Source organism: Erigeron canadensis, chromosome 3 (assembly GCF_010389155.1).
Source record: "Erigeron canadensis isolate Cc75 chromosome 3, C_canadensis_v1, whole genome shotgun sequence".
NCBI classification, from domain to species: Eukaryota; Viridiplantae; Streptophyta; class Magnoliopsida; order Asterales; family Asteraceae; genus Erigeron; species Erigeron canadensis.
In genome coordinates, this window is record NC_057763.1 from 21,679,248 (window position 1) to 21,701,655 (window position 22,408).

The 22,408-nt window shown below is 30.6% G+C and overlaps 1 protein-coding gene across 4 annotated transcripts; it reads right to left on the reverse strand.

Moving 5' to 3' along the window:
* Positions 1-6,777: 6,777 nt before the first annotated feature.
* LOC122593701 (probable sphingolipid transporter spinster homolog 2) lies at positions 6,778-15,446 on the reverse strand. Of its 4 annotated transcripts, none has more exons than XM_043766145.1 (14): positions 15,345-15,446; positions 13,419-13,550; positions 13,241-13,342; positions 11,222-11,326; positions 11,055-11,130; positions 10,892-10,966; positions 10,683-10,785; positions 10,522-10,597; positions 10,238-10,406; positions 9,470-9,583; positions 8,602-8,721; positions 8,373-8,501; positions 7,550-7,628; positions 6,778-7,248 (listed from the first exon to the last, which is right to left on the reverse strand). In XM_043766145.1, exons 1-14 carry the CDS (start codon positions 15,404-15,406, stop codon positions 7,115-7,117), a joined length of 1,476 nt encoding a protein of 491 aa, XP_043622080.1. In that variant the 5' UTR covers positions 15,407-15,446; the 3' UTR covers positions 6,778-7,114. The 4 variants fall into 4 exon arrangements, with proteins under 4 accessions (XP_043622080.1, XP_043622079.1, XP_043622082.1 ...); XM_043766144.1 differs by having other exon boundaries at positions 9,404-9,583; XM_043766147.1 differs by lacking the exon at positions 15,345-15,446 and having other exon boundaries at positions 9,404-9,583; positions 11,233-11,326; positions 13,419-13,511.
* Positions 15,447-22,408: the final 6,962 nt, after the last annotated feature.

The window sequence follows — 22,408 nt, forward strand, 5'->3', positions numbered from 1 at the left end:
GGTTGACAGAATTTAATGGAATTCAGTAAAAGAAATTTAAGTGTAAACTATGTCAAATGACAAAATTAACTTTTTTTTATACTTTTATGATATAGTTTTTTTCAGTTTAACAATAACATTACTATTATAAATCTAATTAAATAATAATAATACTACTATATAAATAAATAAATAATAAGAATATACATAAATGATGATAGAATTACTCATTTACGGAGTAACACACATTACAGACCACACAGCCTGATGTGCAAAATCGAGCTTTAAATTTATAAAACTAGAACTAACTAAAAACTCACTACTACGCACTCACGGACAGTGGACCCGATCGTTTGTAATATAGTTAAGAGATAAGTCTGAGTTCGTTCTCAGGGATTGGAAATGACTAGTTGCTTATGAAATGGTTTGGAAAACGGGTGTTGCTTTGAAAATTCTCTTGACAGTTAAAGTAAAATTGGTTTGCAAAATAATTGCATAAATTTGTAAAGAACTTCAGACAATATAATTAAAAGTCATCCACCTTGACTTCCCTCGACTTCAAATGTGATTGCATTTGATTAAGAACAAATTCTTTAGAGTTTGAAGATAATCGTGACAAGATTAAGGTACTCACGTGGTACCACCAACCGTGAACAAAATATCGAATCACCTAACTGCTAGTTAAATTACCCAAGCCGGTACCACCAAAACAAAGACAATTCTTCCAACAATCAGTTTTATTGACTATCAAATTATCAATTGAACATATGTGACAATAACGTGGTACCACCAACCGATATCAATCACGTTGACAAAATTAATCTTTTCTTAAAATGATATTCACTATCATACCATGAATTAGTGATAATTACTTATAGAAAAGTAACCGTTTTGAAATCACATACACATTCAACTGGTACCACCAACGAAGAATTATATGCAACCAATATCAAAATTAATTAATAAAAAGAATTAACATCATCAAGATCACAAAACAACGATAATTAAATAAACTCTTTTGAATTAAAAATATTGCAATCACATTATCCGTCTTGTTTCATCAAGGTGGATGATTAAACGTTTAGCCACTCATGATCAATCCACAATAATAAATAAAATAGAAGAGAAACATGATGTACCAATCGTTTGATGAAAAATAAATTGCAAGACAGTAAGTAGATACGATCTAGATGGGTGCCCGTGAATCTTCAATGAATCCGCCTAAGAAATTATCTTGATTGGAGAGTAAAGAAACCTTGTTTTTGCCTGAAATTCGACCTAGATTTTTGCTTATATACCCTCTAAAAATCTGATGCAAAACCGACCTAGGTTTCTTTTCCCCGTGCACCCACTGCGGCGCAGTGGGGTTGTGCCTTCCCTCACTGCGGCGCAGTGAGGTGTGGTTGACTTTGACTCCTTGATGAATGCGGCGCAGTCATTCACATGCAACCCCCACTTCGGCGCAGTGGGGCAATCTCCAATTGTTTCCGAAGATTTTGGCTGCGGCGCAGTGGGCTAAGTGCATCCCCACTGCAGCGCAGTCCCTTACTTGTGTGGCAATTCTTCTCTCGATCTTGAACTTGCTTAATTCGCCGTCTCTTCCACTCGATTCAACTCTCGATATCATAAATCATTTCTGGGCCAATAAGTCTTCCAAAAATGCACCAATCGAACGCGTAACCTGTTTAGAGACCGAAAACACTAACAAATACCATAAACGCGCCAAATGCATACGAAAACGACTTAAAACACTATAAGAAATAGGCCAATAAGGATGTGGGTAATGGGTATAAATTAGTCACATCACAGCCCCATTAAAAACAAAAAACCCCATCACCAATCGATTCACTGATAATTTTTTTCACCCCATCCAACAAGCACACACCGGTATGTTACTCCGACTATCCCTCATCAAAAGTCTTTTTCTTTTTTCGAACACACCCATCAGGATCTCTTTTTCATCTTTATTAATCTTTCTCTGATGCCTATCTATGGTGGTTGTTACTCCGATCGCCGTGAATAAATAATGGCGATAGTGACTGTTATTCTGATATACATCAGTGGTGGTGGCTATTACTCAGATAAGCATCGTTTTGGTGGTGGCTACCGTTACTCCGATGAATGGTGGTGGTTGTTATTCCGATAAACAACAGTGGTGGAGAAGATGATATGGTGAAGAAAAGATGAGAGGTATGCTAAATAAATAATATAGGATTTAATTGTAAAGAAGGGTTATTATTGTCAAAATAGTTGAATTCCAATGGAGTTTATAACATTCCATCAATATGTTGAAGGAATCTCAAATTCTGTATATTAAGGAATTTGGTGGAAAATTTTGAATTCCAATTCCATCATATATGTCAACCAAATGTGATCAGCAATGGAATTTAGATTCCAATTCCAAAGAATTCTAAGGAATTCCGTGAACCAAACACCCCTTAGGTTAAATAACATAATATAGGATCACTCTTGTTTCATAATATCAAGTAAGTAAATAAAGGAGAAAATAGTTAATTGGTTAAAAAGAATGATATGATTGGGCCACATCACAAGCCACCTCAATTTGCGGATTTGTGTTTGTAAGAAATGAGTCATTATAACATTTCTCAACATGATATGCATTTAACAAGTGTTAGGTATTGTAAAATAATTATTAAAGTAAAACAAATAATACAAGATCTTGACCCTTAGATCATGGTTAAATTGATGCACGAAGATTCACGAAGCAATTAATGTACTATGATTTTCATGATGCATAGTGATTTTTAGTGAAGAGAAACATATTATTTTATTTGTTTTACTTTAATACTTGTTTTATTTTACCTAAAACATAACAAGTAATGTTTAACTTTAATAGAAAATCAATGTTTATAGCTTGCACCTTAACTTTTAGCATTTATTTTTTATTGCATGTATTTTTTAAATATTTATGTTTTATACAATCTGCTTTAATATAAGTAACAATTATACTCTTTATTGACAATTACATAAATTGTGATATGCGAAATGTCAATATTACACTTAGGGCGTGTTTGGTACGGTGAAATGCCATCAGAGAAATGGAAATATACTCATTTTCTTTGTTTGGTAGTGTTTGAGAAATAAGAACACGGAGAATTCAATTTCCTGAGAAAAGCTTTTATGTACAACTTGATTTCTTCTCTTTTGGTTAAGAAAGGAAATTCTCTGGATTCTCAATACAAATTACAAAAACACGGAGATAACATTTCTCCCATAATATGTGGTTGTAAACAAAGATATAAAAGCTCAAGGCACATGACTTACACATTTCAATAAAAATCATTGAAGACTCCAAACCCCTCACTGTAGTGTATATCTTCTTCCTTTGCAAATTTTTCTCCCCACTCCTTGTATGTTTCTCTGAAACTTCTCATATTTGGAATCTTCATTTTATGTTTGCCTTCTCAGAATTTCTTTCTAATTAAAAGTTGAAATGTTTTTGCTATGTGTTTTCCTAGTCAAACATTTCCTATCATTTAGATCGGAGATTTTGATCGGAACACTGTACTCCTTTTTCTTGAAAACATCAACCATGGTAATATTTTTTTGTATTTTTGGTTTAACTTCATGCGGTCAACATCAGAAATCATTTTATATATTTTATATATCTTGCTTTAGTTTAAGGGATTAGTTTCCTGAAATGTAACTATCTTTGACCGAATGTCTATAGTAGGAAAAAGCTAAAGTTATGTGTATTGTATGTAAGCAACTTGAAAAAATGTTTATTGTATGTAAGAAAACATACGTGGCAACCATATACAGGTGCCACTTGTCAGATTTTAATTGGTTGAAACGAAATTCTTACATACAATAAACATTATTTCAAAGTTGTTTACATACAATACACACAACTTTAGTTATTTCCTACAATAGACATTCGTTCAAAGTTTCTTACATTCGAGGAAACTAATCCCTTAGTTTAATTGATAACATATTTGTAATTCAAAAAATATATATATTTGCAATTACTTTTTTTTATTTCTCTGCTTTTGTTCTATCAAACAATGGAATTGATTTCTTTTTAATATCTCGCGTTGATTTCTCTGTCAATACCAAAGAAGGAATTCATTTAATTTCTCAGTCAATTTCATTTCACTCCAATTCATTTTTCTAAGTTATTTCATTTCACTGAATTTTTCTCTACCAAACATGCCCTTAATGAATTAAATCACACAACCAGTTCTTTATATTTTAAAATATCTCTATTACTCCTCTTTAAATTATATATATATATATATATACTAGCTTAAGAACCCGGGTGATACCCAGGTAGCATTATGATAACTTATTATAGGTTAAACGCGTTGTAATTTAAATATTAAACGTAAAAGCACGACTACATAATTGCTTCCGTAATAAGTAGTCATTTAAAGTAGTATACGCTAAATGTTACCGCAATTAAAAAAAGACTTTATAAAACTCTAGATGTTGAAATAAAACGCGATACTAAAATTAATCAAAATAAAAAAAAATTATCAAAATAACAAACAACAATCTAAGACATTTCGACATGTTTTAAGGTATCCATATCCAATTTATGATATATAATTGATGGAAAATATATTGAAGATTATGTAAGATCGATACACCATTTGATTCCTCACCACCACCATAGGTCACTATCACCATCGCCTACTACCACTACCACCATCATTACCACATGTCACCACTACCACCAATCGCCGTCAGCCCGCCACCACCACCACCGCCTATCACCATCCGTCGTCGCCACCACCACCACCACCACCACCACCACCAACACGAGCACCAGCACCTGTCATTACTTGTCCACCACCACCAACTACCACAATCACCACCACTTGATTTATATAATGATAATGAATAATGATTCATGTGTATCAACTAACCAGCATTAATGCAATAACATGTGAACCAAACGCCCCCTAAATATTAAACCATTTGAATTCATGTTTTTTACCTAGTCAAAATTTTTTCTACCTCCCACCACACATAAATCGACAATAAAATAAAAATAAAATATATATTCATATGTCTTTAAGTTTATATCATAATGTTCCGCTTTAAAGGAATTGATTGCATGATAAAAAAAATGAAGCTTAAAAGAAAATATATATTTTATGGTAATTTCAAATATATCAACCATCAATCATAAAGATTAATATTTAGTGGTTTTGAGACATTAAGATCTTCGACCAAGTCATAGTATGAGTAAAATTTCACAAGTTTTTTCAAAATGAAATTTTTTTGTAATTATTGGAGTTGATATAAAAAGACATATCTTTTAATCAAGTTACAGTTAAAAAAAAAAATTTCAAAGTGGTTACTTAATGTTTTATATCTATACTCCTTATTAAAGAAAATTCCCTCATGTTGAAAGTTACATGGGAGAAATGTCTAAAATGCTCTTCCATGTAATATTTTAATCTACTACCCTTAAAATATATAATATTTTCACTTAGCACTCAAATATTTTCAGTTACACTACCCTTAACATTAATAATTACGTTACATTATCAATCCTTTATCTTTTAAAATATCTCCATTAACCATTTATCAATAATTTACACCAATCGACGCCTCATCTGCCACTAACCGTCGCACCTGCCACCACATCATCGCCGCCACGATCACCGTCGCATTGCGCGGGTAACGTGCTAATAATCTTTAAGCATAATATTGATATTATTATATATTACAATTTAAGACATGCTTTGTTTTTTTTTATAAGATAAAGGGTTATATATTTGTTGTTTTCGGTCTGTAACTTTCAACCCAAATTTCTACATGAAGTGCACTACCATAAATAATCGTAATTATGTTTAGTAATTATCTTCATTTTAATTTTTTTTGCAGTGTAGAATTTTCGTAACTACCTTATTTTATTAAGGAGTTCAATTAGTATTTATGAAGTGATGATGTCATAAATAAATTTCTTTTAAATAAATCAATGAATTAAAAGATTATAGTTGTGCCAAGTAAGCATTTTTTTAGCTATTTTTTAGGTTAGGACTTCAGCTTTATATATGATAAAGATATATATACATCAATTACCTACAACACTTCACGCCGCCCCCACCACCATCTGTCGCCGCTACCATCACCACGGTCGTCGTTGCATTGCACGAGTATCATACTAGTTATCTTTTAATCACGTATGGCGTGAATCTTAATATATAAGAAGTGTTAAAGAGGTCAATGTTAAGTTTTACATGTTACCATATATAATAAACGTAATGTATTTCAGGACGACTTTCGTATGACAAACCTTATTTATATGAAATTGGAAAGTAAATAAAAAATTTTAGGCCTTTAAAAGGATACATCATAATCCCTTATTCAATTTATTAACTGGTGAGCAGGCACCCATAAATAAATTAAATCATATTTGGCCCGTGAATTCTCTTTTCAAGTGGAAAAATTAAATCATATTTGGCTGGTGAATTTTCTTTTCATGTGGAAAAGGGGTTTTTTTCAACTCAAACAAAGCAAAAGGATTTTATTAAAAGTTTCTTGACATACAATTTTGTGACTTTGTCACGTTATGAAAAGTAATCTTTTTTAAACCATGTTATTATACTCCTAAAACACCTCAAATAATCTTAAACTATCTCATACCAAAGATTAATCTCGGACTTTACCTCAAGAGAAGGTTCAAGTAGGCTAACCAAATTAAACCATTAAGAATAAAGTACTCAAATTCATTTTTCTTTTTGAAGGAGGGAGGGGGGGAACTTTCGGTATACACGATGGTAGACTTCAATATATATAGTTGAAAATATCTGTTACGAACCAAGCTTTTTCAACAAGTTCAATCCAAGAATCTTCTAATATTTGCCATGCGTGAGCTCAGGTTGAGTTATTTAAGTTCAACCGGCTTACAACACTAATTACATATATGAGAATTTACTGAAAACTTGATAAGATGTTGAGTCGGGTAGTTTGCATATTGGATCAGACTCTGTCCAACACATGCTAAACGAAAGCTACATAACTGCTAATTGAGAGTTCACGCATACTTTGCCAATAAAATGATACAACATAAAATGGAAAACTTTTGTTGAGTTGAAAACATCAATGGTTGATGATGTTGTACATTTGCTTCGTCTTGAATCTATGATCCATCATTTCATGCTTAAAGTGAAGTAGAAGTAGGAATCACATCATCCGACTTATTTTTAAGCAACGGTATTACGTCTGACTGCTTGGAAGTAGTCACTAGAATTTCGTTGTCTTCATCGTATCTGTCTAAGTTGTGAAGAAACATGCCTGCATAAAAAATGCAACAAAGGAACATGAAACTTTCAATGCCACTTGACCTGATATTATCTACTACTTGGAGATTTAAACCACTTAATCCTCATTAAAAGTCTATTCATTGTTCAATACAGGGGTATTGACCTTGTCAAATATATATGATGCCCTTCTTGATTATAATATATAGAAAAGCTTAATGATTAATATCATTTAAGACTTGTAAAGATAAGGATGGAAAGATACATAAAACGATGGTGCAATTTTAACAAAAATAAGAAAACAGTTAAATGAATATGTTCTTGTAACATCATACCCATAAACCATATTCCAGTTGCCAAAAACAATACTAAAGTTAGGATCAGAATGGATGTCCTCCAGTTGTCAACTTTGTCCTGTGTAAAAAAAATAAAAAATCTTGTTAAGAACAAGATTCTTATTGCATATATAGCTTATCTTCAGAAGATAACATTGAAATCCATCACATCTAAAAAAAGTCCAGAAATGATATTGAAGATGTAACTTGAGGTAGAACTAGGTCAAACATCAATGTACGGTTTAGTAATCTAGATTAGAATATACTCCAATACAACCAGTGAAGCCAATGAAATTAGCTCCCATATTTTCTATTGATTGAGAAATCTCAGTTTTCGGGTTTTTTCTATTATATGGGTCCTCATCAACTTAAGGTGGCTTCACAAACTAAAAGATGTAGAAGGAAGGCAAATGTTATTGTATCAGTTCCGCTACGAATTGGAGGTGCCAAATTTGACCAATTTACCCTGATGAATAGGTCGCTTTAGGTTCGAACATGCCAACTAAAAAATAGCTAAAATGGAAACATGTAAAAGGATCATAAGTTTCCCAAAAGTTTGCTTTTAATGCATAAAACATCCTAAATCATGTTACTCAGAAAAATCAGATTACATATTTATATGCAATATACTTGATCCCTATTTTTTTTTCCGAAAAAATTAAAATAATTAATATCTGGGATAAACTGCTTCGGGTCTATACAGCCTTGTCCATTTCAAACCTTGAAGATTACCCCTTGTTATGAAACTTTATTACATGACCCGTTTTAACCAGTTGTATTCAACCCACCCATATTGTCACCTAGCAGGAACCAAAAGACAAACCTGGAGTTTTCCAACAAGTGCAGTGGATAACACATCACCAAAGATGTGAGAAGACACAATTGACATAGCCATAGCTAATGGTCGTAAAGTTGGTGTAACAGTATGGAGACATACAAAATTTATAGGTCCCTGCAAAGTATACCATGTACTTCTCAAATCTGAATAACAAGTATTATATAAAATATATGCCAAAGTTTATAAATAACATACTTAACAAAAAAGAAGTTACCATATTGGAAAAAATGAGAATCTCCCCAATAAGGAAAAGAACCATGTAAACGTACAAGTTACTGAAACAAAAGGCACTAAAGCAAAATACTGCTGCAAAGAACGTCGTTGTGAAAAGCAGCTGCAAATTGTAAGCAAATACAAAACACAAGTTTATGGCTGAATGTTCAAGAAATGGGGTAAGTAGTCAAAGTTACACAATATTCAGATTCTCAATGTACAATTTGAAGCAAGGGTGGCAAAAATGACCAGGTCAGATGGTTTGGGTAAATGATATTTATTAGTAGAGGCGGTACCAGGAAAAAATTCCAAAGGGGGCAAACTTAGAAAACTTATGAAAAATAAATCTAAAAGGGGCAAAATGTTAAAAACCTATAGAAATTTTTAAAATTTCATGAAAAATTTAAAAATACATGACAAAATTTAAATTTGGAGGGGGCATTGGACCCCCTTGCCCCCCCCCCCCCCCTCTTTAGTACCGCCCCTGTTTATTAGGTATGTGTTAATACAGGTTGGGTCAATACAAAACACTTTCTATTTTTTCTATTATAATTATTTATAATATGAAGCACTTTTTTCCATGTTTATATTATTAATTTTGGAAATAATAAGTATGTCAAATAATAAATATGGAATTTATACGAGTATTTCAAAAACTACATAAATTTTCACCATGTGACCTGTCCGAACCATTTGGATATTTCCTCTTAAGCTTGTTGTTATTTTTACCAGTTTGAACCATTAGAGATTAAACCAGATGGCCAGATAAATCCATTATGAAATAAATGGGTCAAAATTGTCACCTCCAACTTGAAGATTTTATGGATGTCCGATGTCTCCATAATACAGTATATAATAGAAATCTCTACCTTAAAAGCATTAGGTATAGTGGATTTCATGCGATCCAAGATAATACTTCCCCCCAATGTTCCAATAATTCCACCAGTTATTGTGATTCCACCAAAAAAGATATCAACATTATTCTGTGGAACAAGAAATATTTAGATGAAAAACTTGGCAGCTTTCTTCAAATTCATTATATTACACTGAAGTAGGTCTGTAAACGAACCGAACGAACACGAACGGTTCACAAACAGATTAGCGAACGAACGAATAAATGAACATAATGATATGTTCATGTTCATTCATTTGTGTTTGTGAACGAATGTTCACGAACACGAACGAACAAACACTAATGAACAAATTCAAATGAATGAAATATTTATAAAATAAGTATTATATATATTATATATATATATATGTTATAATAGAAACTTTTATTTTTAAACTATTTTTTAAAGTATAATTGATTAGGTCTTAATAGATGTAAACGACATAAACGAACAAATGTTCACAAACATAAACGAACTATTGCTCACGAACGACGGTTCACGAACATAAACGCATGAATGTTAAAGAACTATCGAACGTTCATGAACATAAATGAACGAACAAGAGTTTTGTTCGTGTTCGTTCATTTAACTAAACGAACAGATTTTTGTGTTCATGAACACGAACGAACTTTCCGTCGAACGCTTCGTGAACTGTTCACGAATTGTTTAGTTTGTTTACAGCCCTACACTAAAGTGTATCATTTGTAACACAAACCAAAAATCAATGCAAAAGTCATATGTTACCATTTGATATATGCTATAACCAGCCTTTGGTCCCCAGTATGAATATCCACCAAGGACAAAGTAATAAGCATTCATACCCAGAACATTTATTAGATATATCTTCTCGTGCAAAATAGCTTGGATATCTACCCAAAATCTGGATAACTGATTGGATGTAATTGAAAGGTAGCTGCGACAAAATAAATCCAAATTTATATAACTTAAAACAATTTTAATCCTTTAATACACATATTAATAATTTTATAAAAACAGAGTTCTATATAATGTTGTTGCTTGAGAAACACCTAGCATGTTCCTTGGAGCTATGGTTAGGAAGATTGTCATTCAAAGACATTGGGAACTTCTTATCAATTGATATACCTACTTAGATAAAAACTCATCAAATAATGGTGAAAACTAATATTCTGTTTATATTATAATTGAAAAGCTAAAAAAAAAAATGTACCTTTCATATGTAAAGGTTTCATTGTGAAAAACAAAATAGCAAATGGCAACATTAAAATTGCCTCACCAAAAAATGCACAACGCCAACCTAATTTAGCCCCAACCTATGAAACGACGCAGAACAACAACCATTAATTTTGACTTATTAAGATCAAATAGAATACTTGAGTAATCATCAAAGACCACAAGAAAAAAGGATCAGGTACGTACCAATCCTCCATAAGCATAACCGACAGCAACTCCAGTCGGTAAGGACATGTAGAATATTCCCAGCCATGTTGTTCTCTGTGGAACAAATGGATAGAAGCTTTTTAATAAATCTACTAGGTCGGAAACCGAACTTCATATTTTTGCCTACTATGAGAAAGAGAACCTGATCGACAGGAGCAATGTCATCAATGAATGGAGTTGCAAGACATGAGAAAGAAGCTTCACCAACTCCAACTAGCCTTAAAACAGTAATATATTAGTGATGCGAAAAAGCTACAACGCGAAGGCACATTTTACAAAAGTCTATGGTGCTTGAATTAATCAACTCACATTCGACATACCACGAGGGACCAAAAGTCAACTGAAAATCCACAACCAGCTGCAGCAAGAATCCATACCGACAATCCAACTCCAATAAGCCTAAAAGGATTGATGCTGCACATATAAATCCACTATGAAAATTTTTTTTACCCAAAATGTACCATAATAGAAATTACAAAACATATTAGTACGTAATACTATACAACATAGTACAAATTAAACATTCTGATAAATTACAGTATGTAATAAAGTAAAAAACATGTACAGAAATGGTATTACACAACACATAATGGTGTTAAATGATAAGATACTAACATAGTAAGATACGTGACAATGGTAAGCAATAATTCAAAACGACGCCATAAGGGATGAACGATATAGTGAGTAAATAATTTGAAAACGTGAAAAAAATAACTTATAACAAGCTTGATGTTTAAGATTTTATCTATCTCGATGCTTAAGAATTATTCCTATCATTAGGTCAAGAAAACTCATGTAGTATTCATATTATTATTAATGTAAACCAAAAGTCCAAAACTTTCAACGGACATTTATATAAGCACATCATCATATCAATTTGTTACTAAGGCCCGTTTCTTCTTCTAATCTTGTGCTAAGTGTATTAAGTGGTTAAATGCAAGTAAAATATATGTAATTGACGGTTATTTTTATTTATTAAGTTAAAAGGGAAACATAAAATTTGACTGAATGATTAAGTTTTTAACTATTAACTTTATTAAGTAAAAAAGAAACATGGCCTAAGTGATTAAATAAATTAATTTGTATTTATGTAGTGACTAGTGAGCATATACACATATGGTTAGAGTATTGTGCAACACATTATATCAAGAGCCGGTCCTGAAAATTTTTTCGAAAATACGCCTTTATCAAAAACTTTATAGAATACAAATTCTATAGTTTAACCTAAGTCAAACTAAGGACTCATAATTAACTCAGAATAGCACAAGAATTAACATTATTTTCTTTAGTTATTATTTTCACAACATTATTTTTACCAACATTTTTCTTTTTAAAAATATTTTCTTTAAATATTATTTTTATGTCTAACAAAATGTTTATTTATAAATCTTTGTAAAAAATAAAGATTGAGTAAATTCTTATTGTTATTTTTCCTTTTTGGGCAACTGATGGTGAAAAAATGTATTTAGATTTCAAAAAAAAAAATGTAACTATTTTGATTTTAACAAAATTTATACAAACAAATAAACAGTTCAAACATAAATATTATTTCCGCACATCCAAATAAATCCTAATGTATATTATATTAAATAAAAAATTAATATATAGAAAAATTAGTGAAAAAATGTCACCTTGAATAGTAGAATTGCTATACAGTGAAAGTCATGTGTTGTATTGGCTTTTCTCAAAATTTTAAGGTTTTTAATTTTGATCGATGACAGGACTCTAATTTGTTTTCAAAACTTGTGTTGATATTTGGAACTAGATATGTTAAATCTGATGGGCTATCAATTAATTTTCTAAATCATAATGTTTAATGGGCCTGGTATATATCTGAATGGACTTGAAGCCCTCTGCCCCCTTCCATCTGCTTGTCTTAAAAAGGCCCATAACAGTTTTTCTTTTATGGTAATTACAATAGAGAACTTCATAGTGGTAGATAAGGCATTTGCCTTAAAAATCAACCATCAGGTAGTAACAGAGTTTAATAGAAAATGAAAACCTGGATTTAATATTCTTCATGCTGGATTTATACTACTTTTTTTTTCTTATAAGTGCCAAGGGATAAGAATTTAATAGACAAATTTTTTTTATATAACTCTTATATAGGGAACAAGCTCATACACTCTAGGTAGATTACACCCTAGCTAGATGATGTTACATATGACAAAGATACCCACCAGCCATTCGGCCCATTCCCCGTATATCATACTTGTCTTAAAAAAATTAGTGTAATAGATATAAAATTTAACTGGTTGTTAAACTAAACCTAGCAAGCATTTTGGTATTTATTAAAAAGTGTAAGCTAAAGATTTATGAGAGACTTACCTCTTAGCCAATGATGCAAATATGGGAGAAGCGACAAGAAGCCCAACCATGAAAGCGGATGATATAACACCATCTTTAAAATTGGTCAGATCAAAATCACCTCTGTTAACGAAAACACACTGACTCATGATGTTATCCAAAAATACAACACAACTAAGAAACGGGGAGTAAAACTTACTGAATTCCACTACCATCAGAGCACACACCACTTTGCGTGCAAATTCTGGGACTACCATTTACACTATTACTTGCAATTGTTCCTCGATCCATATAATTCATCACGTTGATGACAAAAAATACTACAAGTAACCTGTGCATATAAGTCCCATGAGATCATATTACACTCAAAGTTAACTAATAAGAGAACTATGGAGGATTCAATTCGTTCTATAGAAAAATTAGTAAGTACAACAACAACAACACAACAAGGACACTCAATCCCGACAAGAGCCGGGGTTTGAAGAGGTATGATGTAAACAACCTTATCCATACCCAAAGGTAGAGACGCTATATCTAGAAGAACTTCCGGCCTAGGGCTTTAGCCCTTGTAAAAATTTCTCGACAACTTTGTCTCAATCTCAGATTTAGAAAGAAAACTCTCGATCTAGAGAGAGATGGAGAGAGAGAGCCGTTAAAAGCAGTGACGGCTTAAGGTTTTTTGAGGCCTCAAACGGTATTAATTTTTGAGGCCTAGTTCATTACCATATAAATTAAAGTAAAAGAGAAAAGCAAAAGAAAAAAAACTCGATTTTTATTATAAACTACTAGTAATAAAAAAGGCGTTACTATAATGCAAATTATATATCGTAGTTAATCCAAAATCCAAACATTAAGTCAAATATACAATATATTGAGGCCTCGAAAATTTGAGGGCCTAAAACAACCCGCTTAATTCCATAGTATTGTTGAGTCACCTCTGGTTAAAAGAGATATTGAGAGAGTACATGTTGTGTGACCAAACCCCAATAATAGCACTAATCCAAGTAATCACCTAAAATATTTTTAATGCATGCATTAGTTTAAGACTCATTTATACCACTAATTCCTAGTGCTGGTCCTAAAGATTTGGATGATCCGTACAAATAGCTCAAAATATACCCATATAAAAAACTTAAAACAAAACAACACAAAATTTTTGAAGAGTTTTGAATCTAGTCAAGCACTTAATTATTAGCTACACGTTCACGTGTTAAAGAAATAAAAAGTTGACAAACTACATGAGGAGAAGACTCTAAATCTAGTGAAAGTATGTCATAGTGAATCATATAAAATAAAGTTTACTTACATTTGTTGTTGCAAAGATGTCACTTATTTTTGACATAATCTATATTATATTAGATAAAAACTTAACTTTTACAATATAGTGATAAATGTACAAATTTTATCTATCCAACATGTTGAAATGTACAAATTTTATCTATCCAACATGTTGACCACTACAGTTCTGATGTATTAACTTACTGATATTAACTTACTGAATGGAACCAAAAGATCAAAACAACTAGCTTTTTTTGCTCAAACATAGATCAAGGAATTGTAATATTAGTTGGGAAGATTGGAACCGATTCAATGTTTGTACATAACTTGTAATTACTTGTGCCACTCCTCAATTGTGTGAATCGACGATTTTTGTGAATAATAATTATTTTTCCAAAAAAAACTTACTGAATGATATAACAAAATATAATGTGAAATTAATAAATACATATGTGAATTGCCACACTACCTTTATTAGTGAACCAATGAGGAGCTGGAGGCTGAGATAAAACATCTGTATCTATTGCCATCTCCCTATCTATGTATACCTTTTATGATTTTTTAAACTTCTGTAAGTCTCTTGATATATATATATATATAAAGTATGTCATAGTGAATCATATAAAATAAAGTTTACTTACATTTGTTATTTGTTGTTGCAAAGATGTCACTTATTATTGACATAATCTATATTAGATAAAAACTTAACTTTTACAATATAGTGATAAATGTACAAGTTTTATCTATCCAACATGTTAGTCACTACAATTCTGATGTATTAACTTACTGAATGATATAACAAAATACAAATGTGAAATTGATAAATACATATGTGAATTGCCACTACCTTTTAGGAGTGAACCAATGAGGAGCTGGAGGCCGAGATAAAGCACCTGTATCTATAGCCATCTCCCTATCTATGTATATAGGCTTTTATGATTTCATAAACTTCTGTAAGTCCCTTGACATATATATATATATATATATAGGGAAGCACTATTCACACCATTTGTTTTCATTATAGGCCCCAATTTTTTATATTATCCACACTAAAGTAACTAAAGTTAACATAATAACATACTAATCATGATGTTTTTTTTTAGAACATTTGACTTTTGTTATCATCAATAATATAATAATAATGACATAGTAATCATGATGTCTTGTTACTTTTTTCTTAAAATATATTATTTTATTTGATTTTTTTTATTTACAATATCATACATTTTACTTTTTATTGCAATTGAAAAACTAAAAATATAATAAAATCCGTTACACTCACCTTATATAATTATACATAATAGTAGATGTAACACCCCAAGCTTGCTTTTTCATACAAATTATTTTTTAGAATAATAATTTTATTAAATTTTAATATATTATATAGATAATTACTAACTATGTTATTGTAATATATTAATATATTAATCTCGCATATAAGGCGGAAAAATAATCTTGTTTAGCTATTAAAAAACTATCAAAAATTTATAGTAATATTTTATAAATAAAATACAAAGTCGTAAATTCAAACTATGTGTAACATCCCAAACTTTTTAATTAACGGTTAACTTGAGTCGTTAAGTCAACACTGTGTGTCCGTTAAGTCGCTGGGAGATTTAATGCTTAGAAGTGTTTAATGTGCTATATGTCTAAGGCTTTAATGCCTTAGTGATTGATGTACTAATGTGTTTAAGGTGTATTTATGTGCCTTTAGAGGTGCTTGAAGTGTTTAACGAGTTGTAACTATTCCCTATAGGTGTTTTGAGCTAAATATGAGTCGTTTAGAAGTTTAGGGACTAGTTTTGACATAGGGTTAAACTAAAAAACGAGATTAGGGTGCAGAAGATGGTCATTAGCCTCTAACTACTGACATTATCATCTTCTCTTTGAACCCTAACCACCCTCTTGTGCCACAATCAATTCCTTGTTCAATTCCATTGATTTCGGGTCGATTCGGAGAGATCTAGGGCTTATATTTCGATCTTCTAATCATCTTCAAGGTATAGATTGCAATCATTACTGATTTTTGATCATTTCCATCTATTCAATTTGTTCATACCTGGTCTTGATCGATTATATGCTTTTCGTTGCTAGAATCGTTGATTTCGAGTTACCCGGTAACCGTTATTGCAATCTATTGGTGTGTGGAGATTCCGGAAGGTATAATCTTGTTGTTACTGATATTTTTATGATATAATGGAGTCATTATGGGTGTCATATATCTGGACCATAGGGTGTGTTAATCTATTGAAAATTGTCCGTTTTGTCGATTCGGTAACCTAAAACGTTTGTTATTGTGATGTAAATCAAGTAGGAGTTAATCAATGATTTCATTGCATCATTAGGCCTTAAAAGAGTCTTCTTTTTGGTGTAAAACCCGTTTTTGGGAAAAATGACAGAAAGAGACTAACTACCTGAGGTACTAGTCTAGAAATAGACAAAAGTTGAGAATAGACAAAAAGAGATTAACTACCTGGGGTAATAGTCTAGAAATAGACAAAAGTTGAGAATAGACAAAAAGAGACTAACTACCCGGGATAATAGTCTCGAAGTAGACAAAAAGAAACAACTTACTAGGGGTAATAGTCAAAAAAGGGACTTTTATCTGGAGTGATGGTAATTACAGGGTATGTGACACATATTTAGACTGTAGGTCAGTTTAGTCTCGTTATACTCATAAATCGGTCCTATGTTGATTATAGGTAGTCGAGAATACTTGCAAAGCTCGATAACTTACGTTATCATTTGTTGTACGCTTCTACGAGGTAAGATACACTACTTTGACACGCTGAGGGTTCAACATAAACATGGTTTTCATACAATAACTTCCCCAATAATAACTTGTTTGCTTATGAGTATTCGGGGTTATACGGGAGGTGATATGGGCTATGTACATGACTATTGAGGCCTGAAATGCAGTCCCTATGATATGAAATGTAACGATATGTTATGCAATGATATGATATGTAATGATATGCTATGAAATGTTATGCAATGATACGATATGTAATGATATGCTATGAAATGTTATGCAATGATATGAGATGTGATGATATGAAATGAAATGTGATGTATGATGATGATATGTGAAATGTGCATGATTACATGGCTTGTTCATCTAGTTCACTAGACTTATTAAGTTGCCATGACACGTGCACGTTTAAGGGCCCAAACGTAGAAGATGTATATGTGATGATTGTTTAGGTTTTGTAAACACCTAAACTATATGTGATGTGAAATCGAGCTCGTAAATTTGATGTGAAAGTGTTAAGCTTAACCCGTACTTGCCCTAGCCCGGTTAAGTGCGTTGATATGGTTGCTCGGGTGGCTCCTTGCAACAAGGTACAACGTGAAGAGTAATACGGGAGGTCTTACCAGCCCCATTGTCCTTGAACATACAGATTACTCCTGGAATTGGCTTGCCATTCCTTAACGACATTGATGTACAGCCGTAAGGTTGTTCATCTAGTCGAGTGTGACTTATGTCTCACTTATAATGATGTATATGTTATACGAGATGCGTGACTTATGTCACAATTATAAAGATGTTCAGATGTGATATGTGATGATGCAAAAGATGACTAGGCACATTAGGATGACCCATCCTAATATGAATGATGTTGATGCTATGATATGTATATGAGATGATATGTTCAATGATATGTGCCTTATCGACTTAATATGACTTTTATATAATGTTTTAAATAGATAAACGTTTTATAAATTATGTGTTATCTTACTTAGCTAATTCGTTAGCTAACACTTGCTCTTTTAAAATGTGTTGTGCCCTTAGGTCCAACAATAGTGAGCAGGTAGATGTGAGGAGATGTGAGGCATGGGTAGATGATCTTGAAGCTGGCTATAGTTTACCCATAGTGGCTGCTCGCTTTAGACATTTGCTTATTGTTTAGATAATAATGACTTGTATTGATGATGTGCTTGGTTGTTTAATGTTGGGCAACCGATGGATTTCCATTTAGACTTATTTTGATGATATGGCTGGTAACACCATTTAATGAATAAACCAAACAGATTTTGTTGGTTTGGACTTTTAAAGTTTAATTACACTTTCTTTAACGCCGTTAGGCAAAACTTTTTGGAAATCCTTATTTTTAAACGACGGGTGTTACACTATGCACTCCATTCAAGATTTATGCGATCTCTTAATAAAAAAGGTACAATTACTATAACCACAAACATATTTATATACTTTAAACTGTGTTAATTGAATGATAATTATTATTTTGCAAATGAGATTGTTTTTCATATTGTATTTAAAAAATATAAATCATAATAAAGATTCTTATAATTTATAAATAAAGATCATCATAATATTATTAATATTTGACATATATCATATATTAGTCGTAATTTGACAATTTTATATCTCTAAATATTTATAAAAGATAAACCTTATTTAACTTTTGTAGATTTAATTTTATTTTAATAAATTTAGAATATTATTATTTCCTTATTTAAATTTGTATACATTAATAATTAATGTTTTTAATGATATAATTATGTAAACTAATATTTTTATATTTTACGATATTACGATATTTTTAATGATATAGTTAAGGTTAAGAGAAATTTTACGATATTACGAGATTTATGATATTATCAATATTAGATCTTCATACATTTTAAGTCATTAAAACTTATAAATTTGAAGATATACGATTCCAAGTATTATACTTTGCAAGTTGTAGTACAATAAACACATGTTCGTCACTTTCATTATTAGTTGATACATATTGATGGAATTATTTGTCGTAGTCATTCTACAAGGAACATGCTATAATAATTTATCTATTATAGAATTTTTTGAAACTATTTTACTCATAATGTGATATTATTATGAAAGATTATTAAGAGTTATAATAAAATATACTTGTGATATTGTACTTGACATCAAATATATGTATTTAATCATGATGCGAGGTCATAAGACGAATAGATTGATTTTCAATCAATTATTCTACGATAATTAGATAACAATTATGATTGTTTTCATATTATTTAATAACAATTATGACTCTTGATTTTAATGTTAATTTTAACTTCAAATATTAAACTTTTTATATACGCAATACTAATATATAAAAAAGAAGAAAATTATGTACTTTTTTGATTGAGAGATAAAAAGCTTCTTAAATGGAGTTCATATTGGATAATGATTATTAGAATTTATAATTAAATTAAATGATGACATAAGCGAGAATCAATTTGATGAAATTGAGCAATTTCATTGGTTAATAAGTCATTAAGTTTTAAAATATGTTTTTTAGATAATATTTCATATTTTATGAGTATGAAATAATCACAATATCTGATACATGATTTAAAATAAAGTAAAATTAAAATGCCTTGAAATAGCAAAAAGTAACATAAAATGTCTCTGTTCAAAAGTTTTACCATAATCATTTATTTGATGCTCTCAAGAATATTAGTTTTGGGCCATTAAAATATAAATAAATGGAAAATATTTATCCTCCTAACCAATTAACTTAAAAATCCTCCTAATAACTTTAAATGGTGACATGTGGATACCACTAATTCTTTTTTCTAATCTCACCCCCTGATTTTTACATATATCCTCATCTAAAAGTTAAGAGGATTTTTAGGATAATATATTAGGAGGATTAATCATTTTCCTAAATAAATAAATGTTAACTTAGGACCAATTACATGTTTAAGTCAGGAACGGGAAATGGGATGTGCACTTAATGACAGTGGGACCACATTAATAAAAAGATACTTTTAATTTTTATTTTGGTAGCTATAATAGAATTCTATATATATAAGGGGATGAGAATATAAGGCTGTTAGGTACCTAAGCTTAAATGCCAGACACTCACATATTAATTTTTTAAACCGTAAAAATCATGGGGCCCAAACATTTATTCATTAAACAATAAATAATAAAATATTACTATGTGAGGGGTTCCATACCTAAGCTTAGGTGTCGGACAGCCTTATATTCCCTTTTCCCATATATATATATATATATATGTATATATATATATATATATGTATGTATGTTAGAGTTTATGTGACTGTTAGACACTTAAACTTAGATGTAGAACCCCTCACATCTTCTTTTTTAATCCATAAAAAGCATGGGGGCTAAAAATTTATATATATAATATTAAAAAATTAGTATGTGAAGGGTTTTATACCCAAGCTTGGATGTCTAACAGCTAAGGGTGAGTACGGTTTGGTTTGGTTAGGTTTTTTTGACTAAAACCGAAACCGAACCGTTATAATTCGGTTTTTGAAAATTAAAACCATTGGGTTTCGGTTTTTTCGGTTTCGGTTTTTTCGGTTTTGGTCTATTTCGGTTCGGTTTTTCGGTTTTAGTCGGTTTTTAACCACTTGTGGTTTGGGTCAAATTGAGCTTCAAAAGTTTATAAGTTTATATCCTATAAGTACACCTTAATTAATTTTAAGAAGTTTTCAAAACAATATTAGTAACAATAACACAACAATAATGACAATAAATCCATAAAAGTGAGTTGTACAAACTTTAAACAAATTTTATATATATCTTTTACGCGTTGTTTAATTATACAATTATTAAAACAAATTAATTTTGTTGTGTATTTTCACTTAAAACATATAAATGATATTATTATATACACCTAAAAATGCAAATATAATAACATATTTATCAAAAATTAATAATAAAATGATATAAATATAAAATAAAGTAAAAATATATATTTTTGGTTCGGTTCGGTTTTTATGGTTTGGTTTTTCATTAGAAACCAAAATCGAACCACAACTTTCGGTTTTTAGAAAATCAAAACCAATGGTTTTTGGTTTTTTCGGTTTTTTCAGTTTTTATGGTTTTTGGTTCGGTTTTTTGCTCACCCCTACTAACAACGACATACTTCATTTTCTTACATATATATATATATATACATATATATTGAAAAAGTGAGTAATTTAAGTTTAGATGGAGAACCCATCACATACAAATATTTTAATATTTATTTGAATTTTAAATAAATACATGAGCCCTATGAAATTTATGATTATAAAAACCAAATTTGAGGGGTTCCCCATTTAAGAGGGACAACTCCATATTCACTTCTATATATATATATATATATAATAATTTGTGATATCTTAAATAGGGGTGTTCAAAATTTTGGATCGGATATCTGAAATTTCGGATAGTAGATTTCAATATCCGAACATATATACGAAATTTATGATATCCGAATTTTAAGAAATATATATACTTTTTCTCGAATATTTTTGGATACTGACTACAAATTTCTCGGATAGCTTAGGATAGTTTCAGATATTTTCAGATAGTTTCGGATATTAAATAACAAAGCATTAAAAATATTTTGAAAAATAACGTTTACGGATATCCCAAATATTCAAAATTTTCAAAAATTACTATCCGAATCCGAAATCAGAAATTTCAGATATCCGATTTTTCGGATAAAAAGTTTATTGGTAGAAAGGTTAATGAAATGAAATATTCTTTTAGTTTATTGGTGAATAGTTAAATGAAGGAGTGGATTAATAGGGGTTTTCGAAAGTCCTGATTTTTAAGCATACGTGTAAGATAAAATGCCGTTAAAAAATAAATAAATAAAAATGAAATGAAATATTCTTTTAGTTTCGCTCCCTGTGTAATTGATGTGTACAAGCACGTTTCGATAAATGAGCCTTTTACACCATTAAGATTGATAGATATTTATTGAAATATTCTTTTAGTTTATTGGTAGATAGTTAAATAAAGATAGTGAATTAATATGGGTTTTTAAGAGTCATGATTTTTAGACATACGTGTAGGATAAAATGCCATAAAAAACAAAAAATAAAAATGAAACGAAATATTCTTTTAGCTTCGTTGCCCCGTGTAACTGATGTGTACAAGCACGTTTCAATAAA

Coding starts and splice junctions, on each gene's coding strand:
- LOC122593701 (XM_043766144.1), bottom strand. CDS start 15,406: ATGGCTATAGATACAGGTGCTTTATCTCGGCCTCCAGCTCCTCATTGG. Junction 13,343..13,418: donor TCTGATGGTAGTGGAATTCA/GTAAGTTTTACT, acceptor TTTCGTTAACAG/AGGTGATTTTGATCTGACCA. Junction 9,584..10,237: donor GTTATAGCATATATCAAATG/GTAACATATGAC, acceptor CTTGTTCCACAG/AATAATGTTGATATCTTTTT.